The sequence below is a fragment of the Thermobia domestica genome, chromosome 1 (genome assembly GCF_964235325.1).
Source record: "Thermobia domestica chromosome 1, izTheDome1.hap1.1, whole genome shotgun sequence".
Taxonomy (NCBI): domain Eukaryota; kingdom Metazoa; phylum Arthropoda; class Insecta; order Zygentoma; family Lepismatidae; genus Thermobia; species Thermobia domestica.
In genome coordinates, this window is record NC_137454.1 from 261,951,833 (window position 1) to 261,975,608 (window position 23,776).

The window sequence follows — 23,776 nt, forward strand, 5'->3', positions numbered from 1 at the left end:
ATAACACTTTACAGACACGAAAAGCTGGCGCGGTGGTCTCGAAGGATTAAACGAGAATCACTAACCGAAGAATTCAAAAAAGACCAATAATCTTATTTTACAATCTCAGAACATACCTTAGGGTTCAATTTACAAAAAAAAAAAAAAAAAAAAAAAAACTGCAATGTAATTGGTCTGCCTCAAAGCGATAATACGCAATACGTAAAATTAGAAATTTTGCCAAAAAACTGAAGTGGAAAGGTGCAATTTTTAACCTTAATATACAGCAATCTATTTTTTAAAATACCGCTACAGACTTACATAAACTTCAGGTAGAAATTTCCAAGTGATACATCGCATAGATACTGAGATTTGAATTTTTGTATTAAGCTCTACGAAATATTTGATTGCTCCAAGGACGAGTGCATGACAAATTCTGAAACTTTGGTCTCGTGTATCTCACAAACTACCAGGATTTTGGATAGTAAAAAAAATTACGTGTCTTCACACCATAGGATTGCTAATAAATACAAGTTCCATTAAAATATTAATCGGTGGGTGACATTTCGGATATTTTTCTGGGTTGACGTGGAATGAGCCATATTGCGGTAGTATTTTTTTTTTTTTTGTCGGAAAACACTACATATTTATTCAGAATATAATCATCTTGTAATAAGTCCTGCCACTAAAATTAGTTTATGTAGTAACGAACTAAGGAAAATTGGCGGAAAAACAGTTATGTCACAAAGGGGAGGGAAGTGGGGAAAATTAGTCAAGAGCAGAGGTACATAATGTGAACGGTCCCAAAGGTACAGAATCACAAATTAATACTGCAACTTAGTTTTCTGAAGCTCACGTGCGTCTCTCGAAAATACCCTAAGGACCACAATGGCTCCGCCCTCACAAAACTGAGTACAACGAAACTAACACTTGCGATGCTTTCACGTAACAATCCTCGAGCGCGAGAAGGTTTGAGACTTTCTGCAGCGAGGTATTTGTTAGTCAATTAAGCTTAAACCCATTTGAAACCAAACACCTTCAATTAAAATGATCATACAGAGTCGGTAAGGATTGTGACTCCCTGAACTTGCTGGCTAATAAGCAGGGTTGGCAAAAAACAGGTTTTTCTTTTGGTTTAAATAATTTGCTCTATGTATTTATATTACATATGGACAAAAGTGTTTCGCATTGCTGTTATTCAACAACAGGGTTATGCTGGAAGGGGTCTTATAAGCTTAAAGCGGGATCCAAAGCTTCCCGGCTTACTTCCGAGAGAAATTGTCCTCCATTGGGACTCGAAACCGGGACTAATTTGCCACAAATGCAATGAGTCTACCGACTCACGAAGGACTCCTGATAAAAATACGTTGCACTAATCTTTACATACTTAATATAATTGTCAAGAGTCATTTCGGGACAAAAAGACAAATAGTTGCACATGTGAAACCATTATACAGAATTACATATAAACCGGGAAACTCCCGTGTTAGCCATTGGGAAAATCCTGTTGTTGCTTTGCATGTAAAAGCTAAGGTCAACATATCATAATCAGTACGCTAAAACTGAGGTATTAAATTCCAAATTTAGTATGTAGATATCATTCAATAAAATTAAAACTAAGCCCAATCCAAGCTAATGTTGGAAGCTACGTAGCCAGTAGATAAATTTTGCCAATGTCTATCAATACATTTAGGCAACCTTTGCTTTATAAAACAAGCATTCAGGCAAGCAAAAGCATACAATTTGGCTTCGTTTCGTATGTTTAGGCTTAACATCTTTATGTAATACCGAGGTTAAAGAAAACTCGCTTTAAAGTGGCACAAACCGCTACTTGGTTTACACGTTAGAAAGGTTGTGGTTCGACCGAGAATTGAACATTGACACCTTGATTAAAAGGTAAAAAGGAGAAAACTAATGCAGATTGATATGTGGAAACGTCACCATGAAGTTCACACGATTTAAAGCATTTTTCTTTCTTTTTCTCTTTGGTTTAAACCAGCCAACCCTGCCAATAAGAAAATTTTGGAGTGGAGCTATTGAGCAGTCATCTTAGGAGTAACTAGTTGCTATATGGTATAATCCTACTATACATGTGGTTTGTATATACAGAATGCGGCTTTCTACGTGTGATGGATAATGTCAAGTCATCGTTCGCAGAAATCACCCCCGATAACGAAATTGCCAACCAGAACCATCACTTCCAGCACTTGACAGTTGCTCGTCAACACACTCGATTGCAGAAAAATGTGGAGGCCAGACATCTGTTTCACATTAGGGATAGTATGAGAGCGAGAGGGTGCTTCGACATTGCAACCCCGCAAATGCGGTCAAAATAGCGATGAAGGGAGGAAGAAAAACTTAAAAATCCAGTCGGGAAGTTCACAGAACTTACTGAACTGCCAAGTATAGAAGAACTAGACTAGAACCGAAAAGAAGCATGTTCAACAACTATTTCCATCTTTATAAGGAAGAGTGGTCATAACTACGGGACCCGATTTATTGTCCAATCTTCAACTTTTTACCAATCACATGTAACTACTTGCCTAAGAGTTAGTTATTGCGAACCGAAAAATCAGTTTCGTCCAACAGCACATTTATTGAATGTAAACGATACCCCGGGGTATTACTTCAGTTTACATACTTGGTCATGCATACAGTGTTATCGTTCTTTTACTACTAACGAAATGCAACTTACAGTAATCTACAAGTTACGCTCAGCCTCGTTAACACGGATGCTAAACCAATCTAATGCAACACCGCGTACATCAAATTTTCTCGCAATCAACCAGTTAAATGAAAGAAACATAGTGAAATATGAAACATGGCCGTAATCACGAAGTTTAGGCATCAGAACTAGTGCCGATTTCGGACTTTTTCGGGGGGGGGGGGGAGCGAAGCACATCCATATTACTTACAATCGTGATACAAGCAACTTTCCACATAACTGGCATAATCTTTAGTGCTACGACACCCTGTTCGCATTTTCGAACTATGACTTCGTTCAACCAATGACGGAGTCATGGCTCAGTTGTCTATGGACAACCGTGATAACTGTACGAACATTCTGAAGAAACTCAAGAGGTAGATCGAACGGGAAGGAATAATTACACTTTCGATCAAGAACGCAGAAATATTCTAATACACCTCTAGTAATAAAACATTGGAGATGAATAACAAAAATGACAGTCTTAAAGCAATCTTCCTAATACAACTTTTCGAAAAGAACGTCTGAAGTGGTGTTAGGAAAAACTTAAGGGAAACTACACTATTATTAGTTCGTGACAGTAATTGGCCATTTCGGAAATGAAATATTAAGCGTTACACTTATTTTTGCTGCTTCAATACCCCACCACGCTGATGAGTCACCTATTCGTAATTTGTTGCGCTTGTGTTGGTGGTGTGAGTTGATCCCATGATAAGTTACGACATTGTTCTGAAGCACCTTTTGATTTACAGGTAAGTCTTACTGATTTTGTAAGCAATTATCACTTATTTGTGCTTGTGTAGTTCATGAATTAATGTTGATTAACTAGTCACCTTTAAGAATTAAGTTTACGAGAGCAACGTCTGTGGTTTTACGTTATATCCAGTTTGTTTTAACGCTCATAAGGGGGAGGGGGCTAATAACCCGACTGTCATTTAGTTCCTATACGGCTTTCTACTTTGTAGTCGACTGCTGTAGAATGACCAGTAATCTACTGTGGTGTGCTTAAAGTATAGGAACAGTAACATGAACAGATTCCTCGCCGTAGTGCGTAAATGTACGTAAAAACTCCCAAGACTAAAGTATACAGAAGACCACTTACTCCCGTACTTGCTTACACAGGGTGTCAGTTTCGATTTCAAAATTTCAGAACCTAATACAATATTATTTTATATATATCACACTCTTAATTTCAGGTTCGTAATTAAGCATCAAATAATTTTATTTTTAATAAATTAAGTTAGCCTTGATTTCCTTGAAATACAAATGAATAGGTGTATCAGATGTTCACCTTCGCGAGGGTGGCCCTCTCGAGGGCACCCTCACCCTCAAGTTCCCTCGCCCACAGTGACGCGAGGGCGAGGACAAGCTTCGACGAAGAGGGTGAGGGTGCGCGAGGGCGAGGACAAGCTTCGTCGAAGAGGGCGAGGGTGAGGAAAAGCTTCGACGAAGAGGGCGAGGGTGAGGAAAAGCTTCGACGAAGAGGGCGAGGGTGCGCGAGGGCGAGGAAAAGCTTCGACGAAGAGGGCGAGGGTTCGCGAGGGCGAGGAAAAGCTTCGACGAAGAGGGCGAGGGTGCGCGAGGACTTTTGAGATAAATTGACGTTCATGTGTTAATTTATGTACAAAAAGATACGCATGTGCAAACCAAACTATAATAAAATATATAGTTTAATTACATCCCTATGTACATACCACAAGAATTATAACTACCTGCCTCCAATAACCGAATGGTGAGGCTCCGAAGTTGACCATTTTCCATGTCTTTTACAATTCATAAATTGTACTCCCCGTCTTTGATGGCACATTACTTGGCGGAAAATTTAAAATAAATTAAAAAACTGGTCTCTTAAAAACATGTCTAGTTGCTATTAAAAAAAATCAATATCTGAGATGGTGATGGTACTTTTTTTTTTTTTTTTTTTTTTTTGCATTGAGTTGAAATGTAAGGCACCACAGGGTAGATTATAAAGAATGATAATTTGTATATTTCATAATTTTTCCGGTATCAAAATTAAATTCCAGTGTAAATCCAGTATCTTAAGTATTTCCAGCATCAGTAGACACCCTGTTACGCAAAATGTTAGAAGGTAAGAAGTTTGGCAACAGTGCATTCGGAGAAGTGACAGTCGTAGTAGTCTGGAGTTTCCAACAGATCGTAGTAAGAAATATTCGCACTAGTTTGTTAATATTCACATCCAGAACAAAATAGTACTTTAGCTAATGAATAAAACTTCAACAGTAGAAGATTCTCAACCAAAAAAGCATAAGAAAGGTTGAGTGTACCTTCGCCACCAATACAACTGAAAAAATAATTTTACAAATGATTCGATAGCCAAATGCAAGGCTAGCAAGGCTAAGATTTATCGCAGTTTGCATCTGACGATTGCACAATCAAGGAAACTAATAAACTGAATATTCTTTAACCCTTATAGGATCTTGGCTTTTTGGGCTATTTTTTTTAGACTCAGTCAAGCAGCTACTGCATCGTCACTATTTATGCTAGGATCATGGTTCATACCTTATTCTCTTCAGAATAGAGCTGGCTTTCAAATTGTACCACTTGCATGCCCATACCATATAACAGGAGAGGGAGAATTGATGTCGAAAAATTTTGAGGGGGAAATTTTTGTCCAACTTTGCCCCCCCCCCCCCGGTGTGAACGTAGAGACCTCCAAAGAATCTGATAAATAGTACTTGGTAAACTAAATGCGTGTACCAAATTTCAAGTTTCTATCTTGAATAGTAAGGGCAGGAGAAATTGTATCAAAAATCCCCACAATGCCCCAAATTACCACAAAACACTATGATCTCAGGGAAAATATTTCCTGAGACATCCCTAATTACCCTAGGGACATGTGTCGCCCATATTCTCTTCTGAATAGAACTGCCTTTCAGGCGGTACCATTCATATGTCTCCATGTATCTAAGGCGGGAAATTCCAGAAAAAAGGGAGTTTTTGGTCTAAATTTCCCTTTTTTAAAACTTTTAGCCCCTCTGGACCCCCCTGTTTTAACGCAGAAATCTGAAAAAATCTGTTAAATACTACTCGGTGGACTGAATGTTTGTGCAAAATTTCAATCTTCTAGGTGCAAAAATACGCCCGCCAAAAAAGAAAATTTAGAAAATTCCCCATGTTACCCTATATAGAAGTATATTTTGAAAAAAATTCACAGACGTCCCTAATTACCCTAGAATAATAATTCGACCGTCATTCTCTTCAGAATGGAACGGCCTTTCAGACGATATGACTCACGTGTCCCCATCATGTGAGGCGAGAAAATACTGAAAAATGGGATTTTTTGGGTAAAAATATCCCTTTTTTCAACCCTTCGGCCCTCTTGTTTCCCCCCTGTTTTAGCACTGACATCCGAACAAAAAAATCTGGTAAATACTACTCGGTGGACTGAATGTTTGTGCAAAATTTTAATCTTCTACGTGAAAAAATAAGCCCGCCAAAAAATAATGAACATAGGCTTCATAAGGGAAAATTTCTATTTCAAAATTATGACGTCATCACCTCCTATGTCTGGACGCAGGACGGTCTGAAACCATACGTAATGCCTTCTACAATGTATCTGGACTTGGAGAAAAAAAAAACGGACGAAAGAGCTCAAACAGAAGAGAAATAACTCAATGTACGATGAAAAATGCGAATCGTACAAAATGTACGATAAGATCCCCAGAGGGTTAAGGGCGCATCGATCCTACTAAACTATTAAAATATTTTTCTTCCCCGTGTGTAAATTGAGGTCGAGTGAAAGATCCTTCTCAGAAAAAAAAAAGGTCCTGTGAAGAATATTCTCATCCCTAACACGGATAACTTCCCAGCACATTAGCATTTTTGTATATTCATAAGGAAAGGAACACGGATCAACTATCGTGTTGCAGACAAAGTACCACAATTAGAAACAAATTTTGTTAAGGAGACAAGCGCAAAGCTCAGATATTTTCACTTTCGTGTCTCCATGCACCTGCAACAGGAAAAACTGTCAGAGTACTTGATCAAATTTAGTAATCATGTACACGGTCAAAAGCCAGGAATCGAGCTCGCTTAGAGGTAATATTAGAACCGGAAGTGAAAGAAAAACCATTACAAGTCTACACGTTTATTACTACAGAGCAAACAGAAGTGATCTTTTGCAATCTATCAAGTGTACTAAGAATACAATTCATCCATCACTCAATATTTACTAAAACCGAAAGCGATAGAATCCACTAACTTTCGGTTCCAACACACTCAGATCAAAATTTATACGAGGGAGCAACAAAATTTCTAAATCGGTTCTCTTAATATGTACCATCTCCCAAACCACTTTCAAATCGAAAGTTCCAGTATAAACAGCTTAGGGTCTAACGTTAATCGCCATAGAATAGAACAGTAGTAGACAGAAGCTGTGTTCTTACCTGTGCGATGCCTATCTAGGTACGGATTCGATCATGGGGCAGCCACCAACCACAGTATACAAAATGAAATTAAATTTATTTGAAGTCAGCGTGCGAACTCACGATGCGCAACCACAAATGTACCAGCACTCAGGGAACCACGCATTTGTGATATTTACGTTAGTAGTGTGGTATGTCGCTTTGAAACAAATGTGCAAACAATGAAAAATCTGAATATTACATAACATTTCTAGTAATACAAGTACATAATCCAGCACTTTCCATGCCACACGCCATATACAGTGTTTTGCACTATCCTAATTTATGGGCACACCCACTGTCGGTGACGCGTCTGCTCCGTAGAACATACTCTACGATAACATTCTACCTCTCCGCTGCACTCCTGGCCCGACTGTTCAATAGCATTTGAATGGTACATGAGGAAAAAGGGGCCCATTGCAATTTCAGCGGAAAATGGCACTACCTATCGGTGCCAGTTTGTACTAAATGCACTACGAATATTGTGAAGAGTGTGCATAGAAACTTACACAAGAAAAACAGCTTTACAAGGAAAGAGGGCCCCTATCAACATTTTAAATTGCTTCTGACAAAAAATGTAAGATTTCCATTAGCCCTTTCTTTCCGTGTACCCTTCATTTGTTTTAGTGGCCACGTAGCACAGGTGGTCTTGGCGCAATATCGTGTATGTATACTGAAGCCCTCCCAAAGTAAATTTACACGACTGAATGCAAGCCAACCTCCAAAAAATTTAGGCACAAAAAATGAAGTACACATTAAACGAATTAATGTATGGATCCGGACAAATATGTACCTACTTTTTCTTAACCATTCTTGGAAATAAACGAAAAATTTTGTTCCATAAATCTTACAATTAATGGACTGGAATGTGATGTCACATCAGCTATTTTCTAATCAACACGGGCTAAGAATGCAAGCGCGCTCTTATATGGGATTTCTTTATTAGTTGAGAAAATCGGATCAAAATGATACCTTCCGAGCGTTATACTATTCATAAGCCGCCTTTAGCTGTCTGAAAGCTCAAAATCATGTAAGTTGACCTAGTGTTTTGTGCCATATATACCACGAAAGGAAGTCCAACTCGGAGCGACCAAACTGATCACGCTAATTTGGGATGAGCAATGGGTTTTTCCTATTTGCTTTACAGGCAAAGATACCACAACTACCAGGATATATATACTATGTCCCACTGGTGCGTGCCTTGCGGGATTCTGAAATTACGGAGCGTAGCATATTCACAAGGCAGCCTCCTGGAAAACAACACACCCGTTTACTGCTCGAACACTAGCCAGACAGATGCACGACCCTGGGTATGAAATATGTCAGTTCGAGGTTTCTCTCAACCGCACATCTTCATTCCACCTCTTCCCAACCATGCAGTCATTCCTAGGGGCAAGTACTTCTGCGACGTTGCCACGCCGTTTTCTAAGGTGTAGTGAGTGAGTTTGGACTACACCTTACTTCACGTCCGGATCTATAACAGCACCGGTGCAAAGTTGCGAGCTGTACATTAGCACATGGCCTATATAGGCATTCAGGACTACACGTGCAAAATTTCAGCCCTCCACGATATGTGGTCAGGGTAAAACCTTCTCGCGCACCTCTCGTTAGCCTGCAAATTTCAAAGAATGTACACACTGAAAATTACTCATAAATTGACTAGCGGCAATTTTTCTTTTTTTTGCTTGTTTGTTCGGAATAATGTGATGCTATGTATTCCGTCACGGTATATTTCACGTTTTATTTACTTATAAGTGTGAAAGAAAACATTGCAGCAAGCGCTGTCCCGAGTTCGAGATACCTTATTTTCATGTAAGGAACCACCTCTTACAGTGTTGGAAAAAATCAAGAAAACCTTACGGGGAGTATAGAAAATTGACCTATTAGCCTTCTTCGCCCACTACATGGTAGAGAAACATTTTCTGCGAAATCCGATGTTGCCAAATTTGAACTCCATGACAGCTCTCAGCTAGAATAGGAGGGGGTGAGTAAAAGCCCATCTCTACTTGTGTAAGGAATGGAATGTCAAATGTATTGGCGAAGAAAAAAAAGCAGTGTGGAAAGCTGCGAATGCTTGGTGTTGCTTTGTTATGAGACACTAAGAATATCTTCTTCCGCTAAGGAGCGAACCATGTGTGCAGGCAAGCTGGTCAATGTTTCTTCATTTCCCCTCTTTTCTATATAGAAAGAAACAAAAGCCAGAAATACATTTTTGACTGCATTTAAAAAAAAAAAAAAAAAAAAAAAACTAATGCATCTATTGAAAAAAAGTCTTCAATTCCAGTTGATTAATAATATCTGAAATGCATCATGAAGTAATTAACCTTCTCATTTACATAATAGATAAGGCAAGAAGAGATCAAAAATCTATGAATAGTGTATTTAAATTATATTTACATTTTATTAAATTATCACATTATTTTATTAATTATACTATATTTTACATGGATTATTTTTATAAAATCCCACACCAGAGCAGACTGTCTTCATTTTCTTTCATTGAGTTCCCTCATGACAAGAACACTAGTATAGTTCCCTCATGACAAGAACACTAGTATAGTTCCCTCATGAAAAGAACACTGGTATATTTTTTTTCATCTTTATTAGATAAAGATAGAAAAGACGCTTAGTGTTAATGTGTTATGCATAGGCCAAATGGCTAGTTATTAGCGGAACACTGCGCTCTATTATTACTGCTGACAGGTATTTAATAGAGCTCTAGGTATAGTTTGAACGCATTTTTAACATTACAATGAGAAATAGGGAAAAATTTGGAAAATATTCTGACTAGTACTAAGTAAGAGGTAAGTATGCATCTCACTACTCGTTTGGGGGGAAAATTAAAATCGTGGAGAGTTCTGTCAAGATTTCCTGTTGCATAATTCTGAAAACTTCCCATTTGTAATGCGAAATCACCAGGAAATGTAGTTTTACTACTATAGTTAATTTTAATATGCTTTATTTCGGATTGATTCCCGATCAAGTGCACAGAATTTTCAGTTTTTAACCTACATCTGTAGACAGTTGAATTAAGAAAAACAGGGAACCTTGAAGTAGAACAAAGAAAGCAATGTAATAACCACACATGAGACAATTTGCCTTCGCTAGTTCTTGGTGATCTGTAACAGTAGTAAATTATTTTTATTACTGCTAATCATAAAATTTACTAACTAGTTGAAGAACCGGCGTGCACGGGAAAAGTAGATTTATGGAGAATATTTTAAATGTGTATCATATTTGACCTTTTTGCATTTAGAACAGGTATTTGAATCCAAATTAAATGATAAAAGCTTAGGCGACTCAAGTGCTATTTTCAAAAACTGATTTTAAACTGTTTAACAGCTTTGGAGACATTGTTTTTTAATCTTTCTTTCCCTAGGATACGCCTTTAATGAAAGTGACATGAAAAACTCGAGTCAACTGCTACCTACATTGCAAAATCCATTTGAAACAGCCTATCAGTTTTTCTCGTGATGAGAAACATCACTTGGAGTGGTGAGGAAAAATACCCATCAGAAAACCCATTATAATGAAAGGTACATGAAAAATCCAGCTAGAGTGTGCTAATGTTCCAAAATTCTTTTCAAATTGTTCAGTAGTTTTCTTATGATGAGACAAGACAGTCTCGATTGTATTCTATCCAAAATTTTCTTTTTACTTTGGAGTGACGATAAAAGAAAGTATAGCAATCCTGAAAAAAATTAGAATGAAACTGATTTGTACGTTGGATGGTCTCTATATGCCTCAAAACAGTTCTGAACGTCTGTTCGTCCCAACGAAAATATGGCAATTTTCTCAAACGCCTCTAACGTTTGTTTCGTGTTTCATAAATCATTGTTTTATAAATGATTCATAACAATCTGATAATATAGGATAACTCACTTGTCCTGAAAATATCCACAAGGGTTTGTTTACTGGTGAGGGTGAGCTTTTGGGACGTTTTTACTTTTTTCATATTTCGTAAATGAATGAGTACTGACCTAACCAAATACCATAACTTATTTTTCCTGCAAAAAATCCACAAGAGGTACGCGAGTTTTCCGGACATTTTATAAAAAATAAAAGACTATACATAATTTGATTAACCTTATAATACGGGTGCAATACCGCGTAAGAAACATTTCAATTTTACAGGAGAGAAACTGTTTAAAACCTAGCTTCAACCTCATTATACGCGGTATTACTTTGAGGAAATAACAGCCATTTGTCGTGATATAGGTGTACTAAAGCAGATTGTGCGCCATCCTATACTAACCAATGGTATAAGAAACTCGAACAATCCATTCTCCTTAATAGTTTAAAGTGATTTATATTTAGTATTTTAAAACACATTTAAGAATAATTTATGACATTCGCATTAAATTGAATATTACACAATATTCTTGCTGTGGATAGAAAAACAAAAATACAATGTACTCTGAAATATTAAAATATTAGTGTGGTAATATGCGTTAAAATCTTATCTATTTACTTGAAGTAACACCAAAGGAAGCATCAATCTTATTAGCATGGGGAAAAAAGACTTCTTAAAGCCACATGTGTAAGTCGTTAATCACGGTATAAGAGGACCAAAATCATGGCAACGTCGTTGGACACACACTAAGTTACAATGTCAGTAGTAAGGAAATTTCCGATTACCACCCACGAAACTTTTCTTGATATTGCGAGCACTACAGTTTGTCGGTATAGTTCATTAACACCCTATATATATAAAATGAAAATATATAGATTTAGCAGTCTACATATACCATGTAATCTTATTTACTTATATAACTCCAGACCACATGAAACTTTACATAAAATGGATTAAATAGTTCAAATTGAAAGTTAGGCCACTCGGAAAATGTATACAAGCCTAATACCTGGTCAGTACACATACGGCTACAATAGTATTCTGTAACTTTGTAGTTAATGAGAAACCTAGACGGCAGTTAGTATTACTCCTAAATCCATCGGCGGCTCTGGAGCCGGCACTGACCTAAGATTTGTAAAACATCTTGTTTATGCGTATACCTTCCATCGCTAACGTGCCTGCTGCCTACGGACCCCTTTTTCGGTAAACAGTGAGTCCCCCTACTGCGCACCTGTTACATGACATTCGTGCTCTTCAGTGGTCACCTCGCAGAAGCTGGTTCGTGTTTCATGCACTGTAGTTTTATGTCAAATGTCCACTGTACACTCATTACGATTACAAATAGCTAGGGCAACCAACTTCATGCCTCTGCCAGCCGTGTATTACGCTTTATCTTTTCGTACATTACGCATTTTCCTAAATTATGCCTTAATATACTGTCCCTTGAATTATACTTAATCTTTACCCATTTCTAGTACATTTGTTTTATTTCAATCGTTTGTAACACAAGCATTAAAAATTTACATGACTTTTTCCGAATAAAAATTACTTCAATACGGTACAACATGCTACTTTCTTTTCTTAGGCGGCACTTCGAAGAAACACGTAGCTGCAGAGTAGACTTCACATTTAATGAATTCAGAACAGTACAAAATAGATTAACTCCTACTTTGAAATGGTAAGTTGGGAATTGTCTTACTCTCAGAGTGCATATACTCTTGATTGCATCTTGGAACAATCACACCCACTCTCACCTGCCCTTTAACAGGAAGTAAGGAAACAAATCGTTCTGAGCAGAAGGTGCACAGAGGGAGAGAGAAGAGGAATTCGAACTTCACATTGTTACACAAAGGGAATTGGCAGTCTATATCCATTGTTTGCAGCAATATTAACAGCCCTTGATCATTTTTCTCTTTGGCACAAAATATATTAATATATTTTTCTTTATTGTACACACAGAGGGTTCTGAAATAAAAAGCATTAAGTATTATGCTTTATTTCTGTAAATTATGCCCTATCAGGTTTGTAAGGTTAGCAAACTTTTTTTTTTTTTAAATAGTTCCAATCATAGGTAGAAAATCCAACATGCTTTTACTGTTTTTTTATGCCATATGGTGCCCTACAAATAACGACCCTTAATCACCTCAGCCAGATTCAAGCGATTTCAGAACTAAAATGCCCGAAAATCCCACATTTATGCTATTTTATAGTGTGCCAACACAATCCGTGCATTAGTTTATATTGACTCGCTTTTGGGTTTAACGTCCCGTTCAGCAGCGAGGCTATGAGACTTGGACCTACTGATTATCGTGGAATCCGAACCATATGAGCTCCGCCGAAAATCGAACCCGGGTCCGGGTCTCCCACGCCAAAAGCGTGTACGCTAACCGCTCAGCCACGGAGGAGCTCAGTTTATATTTAACTGATTTTCCTTACGGTAAATTATATGACAATGGCACTAACGTTGGTTATGTTCCATGAGCTTTCTATCACTTAGAAACTGTACCTGTAAGAAGCATGTTCCTTACACATTACTCCGAATTATGTATTCCATTCATCAACTTCGGTCTCCATATTCCTAATCTTTACTTTTCTCAAAAACTTTACGTTTCGATGAATGAGGAAAAGGAAAAAAAATGACAGGGATTTATGTCTAATTCAATATACATCACGATACTTACCCCTAGTTAACAGCTACGCTTACGGTAACATTTATATCCAACTTAACCTTTAACACAACGAAAGTGGTTGTAAAACTCCTACGTATTAGCGGTCAATCTCTTAACAGTTTGCGTAACGGATTCCTGAACACGTAGTCTAGCGTTGCTGTATGCAGGATTTTGCAAGTAGTGACACTTAATGACTCATCAGATTAATCTAAATTGGACTACACCTGGCTGCCCAATATTCAATAAAAACAGCATCAAAGGGTGCGCTAGCGACCTCTCTGATAACTTAAGATACTGGAACTATTCATTTAATTATTACCGCACCGAAAGCTACATTGCTTGTTACTGATCTTACGGGATTCTTATCCTATCAAAACTCCATAGCATTTTCCTCAATCCCACTCCCCTCACTGCTTTTACTACTATTGCATCCAGGCACGCACTTTTTAGGCAATATAATATACTCAAGAACTTCCACGAAGCAACGCACGAATGGCCTGACAGCTCTATTCAAAGTGAAATAATTGAATTCAAGGAACGTATTCCTGAGATACTGAATTCATAAAGAAAATACTTCTATTATCGTGTTTCTTCATGGCGTTATGTAGAAATAATACCAGTTCAATTTGAACACAGGGATAAAATTGAGGACTTGATATTCTAATAACGTACTACGTTCTAATTGTAAGCGATGCCTTATTATAGTTGATAGATTTGAAGAACACCTTTTCCTCAGGTTAACGAAATCACATCAGGGAAGTTGTCAATCAACCCCGCGTAATACATAAAACTCGAAGTCAAGAATAGCAGAAAAATGACAAGTTGAGATTCGAGCCAAGTTCAAAAATACCGCAACGCCACAAAAAACACGCATGGCTACCGAACAATACACTTTTTCACCAGCTGTACTTAACTTCCCCCCTAACCCCCGAAAACTGCTTAAGTCTCAGCACTTGCCAAGATGCCATTTTGTCCTAAAAGCATAATCACATCAGAGATAGAAAAAAAAAAGCTGAGTATTCAAAACAGCAAACACCCGCATGCGGAAATTCCTATTACTCTTTCCAATGCGTTGTCAAACGGACGATTTTAAGAGACTTAGAAAAACACACGCACAAGTGTTATGGAGAAGTCTATAATATCCACAATGTTCAGCTCAGTAAAGTAGCAGGAAACTATACGTTGTAACCAGTTTTTAACCGCTGGTAGTAGCCCCCGCACAGTAATCGTAGTCTTTTGGAGGTTTAAAACACGTGTTGCAAAGAAGCTCCGACCTGGACACATGCAGAATATACATTTTCAAAACAACTATTGAATAGAACTAGACTGCAACATTCGTGAATGCATTCGGTTTATAAACCACGTCACTTTTGTTCGAGTAGCCCCAGAAGAGTACTCGTCTACTGTTCCTCAGGAATTTTCCTGATTTCGAGTAATATCCAGTACGCCTTCCTCAAGAAGGAACTTAACTCTTCTCTACAGTGAAGTCTTCAATATTTACCCGTTTTTCCTTTTTCGAACTACCACCAAAACTTCAGTACTTGTGATTGTTTATTCCAGTAAAATCTGACTACTCTTACATGCTCAAAATTACTGGACTACCCCTCCCAAATCCAATCCTATCTTTACATAATTTAGGTTTATCAGCAAAGAACTCTCCTGAATCCAAATAGCCATTCTATCAAATAGCGTCCTCTAGCGGGGAATTAGGACCACGATTCACATATGGAGAGAAGAAAACTTAAAATGAAGGAACCAGGAGGGAGCCCAATTGCTGTGTACAGTAAGATTATAAAAATAGCCCACACATCTGACCACAGCCACTGATTCAATTTTGGTAAACAACAGGGCTCATAGTAGTCTGGTATCTTGTAAATAGTTAAAAAGTGACCAAAATCTTATTATGCCCTTTTTTTCTTTCTTTGTAAATTTCTCCATCACCTGTTTTGTTTCATCTATATTTTTGAGCTTCCTCCTTTCCTAGGTTTTCTACGTATGCCTTGTAGTTACGGTAAGCAGACTTAGCAGAAGTAAGAAGCTTCTGGCCTATTTCCGACTTTGTGATCCCAGACCAGGGTTTGAAAAAACCCGGGTTTTTTAAAAAAGCCCAACTCACCTGGGCCCATATGGGTATTTTCGGGATTCCACTGTCTTGGGTGAAAGTGTTAAAAATGTGATTTATATTTTTCAAGATTATAATTGTCACAGCTTGCAACAATTTTGAATTTACTGCTGTTTTTTTTTTTTCAAATGGCCGCCATTTTGAAATTTTACGTTGGTCGCCAAAATGTATACAGCCAATTTAGTCTCGCGCTCGTACTCTGAAAATTTCAACCTAAAAGACCGTAAATTGCGCTTTGTAGCGTGGATACCTGCTGTTTTGAAAAAAATGGCACCCATTTTGAAACTTTACGTTGGTATGCCGCCAAAATCTATACAGGAAAATAGTGTCTCGTGCTTGTAACCTGAAAATGTAAACTTGAAAGACCGAAAGTCGTGTAGTATCTATGATACAGGCAGACGAACGAACAAATGTAGATTGAATCATCGCAGTAGTCTTAGTGCAGGACCGGAATTTGTGGGGGAAGGAGGCAGGGGGAAACTGTCCCCAAGGAAGCTCCACGACGTTCGAGGGGTGGGAACTAAGACAATTTTCTTACTCCATATACGATACGATCATGAATTTATAAATGAAGCATCAAACAGGTTCACTACATTACATAAACAGAACAGCACACAAAAGGTAAATAAAACAAATGAGTTATGGGCCCATCTCAGTATTAAAAAAAAAAATTTAAGGGCCCTAGAAATAATATTTATTCGTATGGCTTTGAAATTTGTCAACATTGTCTCCTTAATACTTCATGTAAGGAACGGCCCCATGGGCGTAACTAGCCGTACCGCAGACCTTGCCGCGCGGGAGGGTCCACAGGCTTTGAAGGTCCCATAAAGAGTAAGAAAGATGGAAAGAGGGGGCCCCAAGAATAAGTAAAACAACTTTTTCTAGGGGGCCCAAATACACGTATTAATGCTTGACCCCAGAAAAAAATCTATGACGGCCACAGTGACGTTCGCCAAATATGAACATCAAATATATTAATTTAAAACAAAAATATAATTCATATTTATAAAGTAAAGGTTTCAAAATGTGTTATACGACAAATATTTCCAGTAAAAAATAGTTTTACTGTGGAAGCATTCAGTTCCGATGCTTTGTGCGTTCAGTTGCGGGAATCTCCCTAGCACTTCTTTTGCAACGTCATTTTTCCTTCGAAAATGCAACTTTCTTTACTGTACATCGCAATTTCCAGTAGTACGGAAGTTTCAATTCAGCACTTGAAATATAAGAGTTAGTAGTTTTCGGAACTGAGCATTCTAACCTTCTTAAATTTGAATTTTTTAGGCTATTACTGGTGTTGATTGTACGGAATGCTTATTCGAAGAGTAGCAACAAATAACTGAATTAAACTGTTGTTGAAAAACTAAATTTTACTGAATACTCTTGTTACCATCAAAGGTAATCAAAAATAATACTAATAGTTTTACGAATGCAATACATATTTACTGGTAGTACCGGCACGTATGGCCTTAAACCTGTCAAACGCATGAGGAATAATGTCCCTCGGTGTCGCCGAGTCTGTGAGCACACTATTCACGGAAAGTATTTTCTAAAATATAAAATTGCATATTTTACTTCAAATAGGCTATATGCATAGTCCACACATTAATTTGCTCTATAATTACCTCAGGCTAAGGTAAGGTAATATTTTTGTATACATTCAGAACCTTATAAAGGTCTTAAGTTTAATATTGTTGTATACCTTAACGTGAAAGCATCTAACTCGCCCAAGGAAAGTCCAAAATCTCATAACATTCACTTTCAATGTGATCACCTTTGTACCAACAATATACTAACAAAAAGCTCAAAAACCCAGGTTTTTTTTTTTTTCAGGAGGGTCCAACCCGAAAAAAAAAAAACTGGGCTTTTTCGGGCTGGGCCCACTTGGGCAAACCCTGTCCCAGACATTACACGTAACTTAGCATAGATCTCAAACCCACGAAATATCCAAATTCAACTCTTAAGAACATACAAGACTTTCACATGTGGCAGCAAGTACCGTACTGAAGCTTTCAGAAGAATAATGAGTACCAAGTTTCTGCATTTTTCCATTTATTTTTTTCAATATTTTTTCTTAGAAAACTGCCAATGCAAAACAAATTACACGGAAGTCACTTTACCTCCCCAAAAAGTAACTTAGTAACAAATCTGAGAAAAAAATAACAAAGTGACTCGCTATGAGCCCTGCAATTATATTTCATAACTTATTTTAATCCGGGAAAATATGTAATATATTTAAATTTTATTACATCCGGAAAAATAACACGAATTAAATAATACGGCATATATTCCGAAGTTGGGCGTCCGCTTTCGTCAAGTTTTTTCGCTGTTATCTTCTTTCCACACTTTCTGCAATTTGTTATTAGGTTCATTAATCCGTGCTCTTTACAAACTTTTAAAAGATTTTGCTCGTTATCAACATATTGCTTCACAAATGTTAAAACTGCTAGTTCATTGCCCTTGTACATTCGCCATGTTGATAACATAAATGCTCGTTTCTTTCCCACAATGCAACTGTTCGGTTACCTTGCGCCAAGTAGTTCCCTCCGCTCGCCGTATAGTCCCATGTTTATAACCGCTTATATATAACAAATAAACAGGTTTTTCGAGACTCTTATATGTTATCAAGCACACAAACGATCAAATTATCCATATCTTTCCTGTAAATTTTAAAAATTTCGCTGGAAACGGACGCCCAACTTTGGAATTTAACCCAATAATACTGTATATCTTTAGTTTAACAAACAATAGCATTAGTCTGTTGTAAAGAATATCTTTGGGCAGAATATAACGAAAATTCCTCGTCCCTACATCAATCAGTACTAGCATGAACATAATTCTAGTATGTGAGCGCCAATATTTTCGCGTATTTACTAGAATATTGTGGTTGTGTTTTATATACATACGCATAACTCAAACACTGCATCTTACGTTCAGTAGTGCAAAGTAGCTAAGCACCCTGTCAACCCTGCAACAAAAAAATGTGGAAACTCGCCTCGGCCATCACATAGTGACATCGAGCAGTCATGCTACGTGCCGGTAACTATACTACTTGCACCTTGACTTCAGAAGGGCTCAGTATAGTGGGGACTTACGGTATAAAACACGAACCAACTTGTGCCAGGTACCCACTGGAAAGCACGAAAGCAGTCAGGACAATAGCGCAGCACGGGGTTCCGAGCAGCAGGGTCCTTAGGAAATTGGCGCGTTAGCGACGGGGCATACACAAAAGAGTGGAGGATCATACACATACAATACTTTCACTATCACTCCAAATTCATTGCTATGCTGCGCACTGACGGTAATTACATTTCACACTCATCCCTTCACGAAAAGTTCCACATTGCATTTTATCTGTAAGTTTTCCATCTGGTAGAACTATCTGCTCGAGTAAACCCCGATATATCCGCGGCAAGATTCACAAAACGGGTCAAATTCCGAAGTTGGGCGTCCGTTTCCAGCAAAGTTTTTAAAATTCACAGGAAAGATATGGATAATTTGATCGTTTGTGTGCTTGATAATATACAAGGATCTCGAAAAATCTATTTGTTACATATAAGCGGTTATAAACATGGGACTATACGCCGAGCGGAGGCAACTACTTGGCGCAAGGTATCCGAACAGTTGCATTGTGGGAAACGTTGCAAACGAGCATTTGAGTTATCAACATGACGAATGTACAAGGGCAATGAATTAACAGTTTTAACATTTGTGAAGTAACACGTTGACAACTAGTAAAATCTTTTAAACGTTTGTGAAGAGGACGGATTAATGAACCTGATAAATTGCAGAAAATGTGGAAAGGAGATAAGAGCGAAAAAAACGTGGAGAAAGCGGACGCCCAACTTCGGAATAAATGCCCACAAAACTGTGTATAATGACGAGAATCTGAAGTGAAAACCAGCTATAAAAAAATGCTGGGCTAACTTCCGCAGATGTCGGCCCCAAAGTACAAGGATAAACAACGTGCCCTGCGGGGCTCTAACCCGCCTTCACTCGCTAACGCCGTCTGTAATACTATGTAACTTAAATAATAAACTCTGGCACAGACAGGGAGACCAGTAATCTAGAACTTTGCACGACCAACCGGGCCCGCTATCTGTGGAAGTTTAGCCAAAATGCTTCCGGTCACGGGTTAAATTCCAAAGTTGGGCGTCCGTTTCCAACGAAATTTTTAAAATGTACAGGAAATATATAATTTGATCGTTTGTGTGCTTGATAAAATATAAGTCTCGAAAAATCTGTATTTGTTATATATAAGCGGTTATAAACATGGGACTATATGGAGAGCGAAGGGAACTACTTGGCGCAAGGTAACCGAACAGTTGCATTGTGGGAAAGAAACTAGCATTTATGTTACCAACATGGCGAATGTACAAGGGCAATGAACTAGCAGTTTTAACATTTGTGAAGGAATACATTGATAACGAGCAAAATCTTTTAAAAGTTTGTGAAGAGCACGGATTAATGAACCTAATAAATTGCAGAAAGTGTGGAAAGGAGACAACAGTGAAAAAACTTGACGAAAGCAGACGCCCAACTTCGGAATATATGCCCCGGTCATGTTTAGTCCAGTCTTACCAGGTAACGTAAACTAAACTAACCTTTAATGTTTTAACTAGATTGTCAGTTTGCCTTTAAACTTAAGCCGAAAACTTTGAAGACAATGCCAATGAATTTCGTAACGAAAGAATTGCATATAATCGAAAAGCACGTATTAGAATAGCAGTCATTTCCAGATCATAGCAGTTTGCATACATAAATCTGTACGCAGTTATTTCGACATGAGCCAGGGCAATCTTAAGAAAAGTGAAAACAAAGAAAAAAAAGTGACTACTTTTATCTGTGCCGAGAATTGATTGAAACAAACATGAATAAAAGTAACAGTAACGAAGGAACTACGGTTCAACGAGGAACCACTATATTTCGAAATTATAAACATCGGAACTTAAAAGTAGAAACCACATATTAGCCTAGATCAGTGCTTTTGTACAGATTCCTCATGGTGGCCTCATATTAGTACAAGATTCACTTTACACCCCTTCACATAGTCCTATCCAAGTCGTCCATTGTAACCAAGAAAAATGTAACTTTGAAACTTACCCACAAAATTGGAGAAATCATCTCGATTACGCAAATATAAGGGAAAGAACATTACCGTATTTAGCATTACCAAAATTACTTTCGTTTTGTATTCTTTGTCACCCCAAGTTTGAAAAGCTCTGGAGTAGAGAAATGTGGAATGATGACACCGTAATATGCAACTAAAATTGCTAACTACGGAAGCATACCCAAAACATTTATCGCAATCACTAAATAATGATCTTTCGTATTGAAATAACTAAGGTGAGGACAAACCACAAATTAAGGTGAGAACAGTCAAGACAATCTTCTTTGCAGTAGGAAAGCATCAGTCTGTATGCCGAATATCATTAACCAACCAGGTTACTAAACAATGACATCTGTAGTGCGTGAAATTTACTAAAGTAATATTTAAAAAATAAAACCGAAAGAAATTTTCCTTCCTTTTTGCAACGCGTGGCACCAGTGTTACAAACACGCCTACCAAGAATAACCAAGTGCAAGGCTCATATACTACACAGTCTCCCTTCAAACAATTCCGTATGTTAACTACATAAGTCACACCTAGATTGGCACTAATACTATCAAAACTAGATCTGCTCGCAATGATCATAGCATAGAAACACATGAATGTTACAGAATACCACTGAAGCTAATAAATACAATTTTGAGCTTACGGAATAAAAATTCGGCATGTTCCTCATATCTATACCACCTCTTCCGGTTTATCCTCCCGCACAGGAATCCCCCCCAACAAGTTCCGTTCCTAATTTTCGCGCCAACGTTTGAAGACCGTAATTTTCACACCAAAATAAAACAAAATCAGCCACTTTTCCTACACTGACACTTTAATAGCTTTCCATCGTAAGATTATGGGACACTTGCTTTTCACGTTAGCATATGAACTTAAAATATTTATTTTTCCACTCGCGAGCTTCACTAAATTTGAAGGCTGTATTATAAGCATACATGGCAGCCATTTTGATTTCACTTGTAAAATCACTCACCTCGGCTGTTAGATATTCCAAAATTGCTGCACTGTATACAGCTGCTGTAGCTCCTACACGCCCATGACTTGTTGTCCTATTTTTTAAATGTCTGTGAATTCGCCCCACGGGAAACTACAAGAAGAAATATAAAGGATTTTTAAGACTTAATAATGCAATTTCCGTTTTTACAACAGAAGTCGAAAACAAACGTTAAAAAGATCCTACATTGTTATTACAACCTGTTCAACAAGACACCACAACAAAAGTAATGATGGAATAACATAAATAGAATTATAATTTCTTAAAAGCGCGTCATTTGTTCTCACCTGCAATCCAGCTCTAGCTGACCGGGAGACTGCCTTGGCCTTCGCCTTTCCGGAATCCTTACCCGCTTTGCCTCCTGCCTAAAATCAGAGAAATATACGTTTAATTTTGCAGCTAGGTGCATCAAACTTCGTGAGACAATCGATGGATATGTGCAGTACAAAAATATGATACTTAAAGTTTTGGATGATAAATATCTACCATAAAAACTCCAGATACTCACCATTCTTTACGTCTTGTCCTTATCCTTTGCTACTAACGCTCTGCGTGCCCGCCAAACAAAGTGATTCGATGGAAGTATGAAAGGATGCATGTGACTGTGAGAACCAATCAGGGATGAGTACGTTTGAAATTCTTGGCGCGGATGCCTGCCATCTATTGATCAACTTAGTTACATGAGCTGCGCGTTCATTTTCCGCGCTTTGGTGTCACGAAGGAGAGGGCGAATGCTAGTATGCTATAATTTAATAGTGGAAAGCAGAAAGTACTTTTAGAAAGTAAAACAAAATATATTGCTTTTTAACGTAATGTTTTGATTTCGTTCCTGTAGAAAACAGTACATGAAGTACAATTAATTGCCTTCTATTTTCCCAAGACAGCTGTAGCTTGTTACGTCATTAAAAAATTCACAACTTCCGTAGATCTTTGCGTGCGTTTATGCTAGTGTTAGACTGTTACGCCAGTGTTCTTAAGTAAAGCGCCTTCCTATGATGAAGACAAGCGACTGACTGGGAATTCAAATCGCGCTCGTTTTTATTTATTTATTCATATTTAATTATAGCAACTAGCAGTTAGTAAAACCCATTTTTCATCCAGTGCAAATAACAAGCTGATTAACCCACATACTAGATTTTCAGTGAGGGGCATTGGCGTCTACAGCACATAAACTTTGGGGACAGACTACCAGCGGGAATAGTGTATTGAATGCTTACCGGGAAGTGGGGGGTTTGGTGGTCCCCCCGGAAAATTAAAAGAAACTAGTGTTCGTACATTGCATTATAAAGCTTTTTTTTTAAATCTCGTACTGAAAAACACATTTTACAGTAGGTTTGCTTAATTCAACCTTGTTTTACAATTTTAGTTAAATGATACCAAGTGTGGTTTTTATCATATCACTTGAAAGCGAAAAAGTAAAAATTATCTAAGTAACAAAGTTTATTGCGTTCCGGGGTGACCGCAGCGAAGCGGGGTGAACGCTGCTAGTTATTATTATTATTATTATTATTATTATTATTATATTAGCTACACTAAACTCGCTTTGCTGCTCGCTACCTAAACAAAAAAGTTACAGTTTGTTACTTTACAGTTCACTCCACCTTCAAAGGGTCAAAAACTGCCTGCCTTTTTATCACAACTGGAAACAAACCTTTGTGGTACTTTTTTCATATCCACTTTTCCTAACATTATTTTGTAAACGTAGCAAACTTCTACATGGTTGAACCTCTTTTGGGTCATAGTTGACCTAAGAAACTTGAAATATTGGGGAGGAGACGAAAGTCATTTTTATACAGTCGCTCTCACAATTGAGCGTACACTTGTAGTTATTATGTTGAAACTACTATAACGTCTACGTATATAAGATTTTGTTTCGATAAATTAGCATGGGTCTATGTTGAAAGAGTTTGAGGCTTCT

The 23,776-nt window shown here is 37.7% G+C and overlaps 1 protein-coding gene across 1 annotated transcript in view; it reads right to left on the bottom strand.

Annotated features, from left to right (window-relative positions):
* The window catches only part of His2Av (Histone H2A variant), a 45,740-nt gene extending 23,236 nt beyond the window's left edge, over nucleotides 1–22,504 (bottom strand). The window contains exons 1-3 of the mRNA XM_081726169.1: nucleotides 22,367–22,504; nucleotides 22,146–22,223; nucleotides 21,838–21,951 (exon numbers count right to left, since the gene is read on the bottom strand). Coding sequence (XP_081582295.1) covers nucleotides 21,838–21,951; nucleotides 22,146–22,223; nucleotides 22,367–22,369 — 195 coding nt within the window. The 5' untranslated portion in view covers nucleotides 22,370–22,504. The remainder of the gene's footprint in view (nucleotides 1–21,837; nucleotides 21,952–22,145; nucleotides 22,224–22,366) is intronic.
* Nucleotides 22,505–23,776: the final 1,272 nt, after the last annotated feature.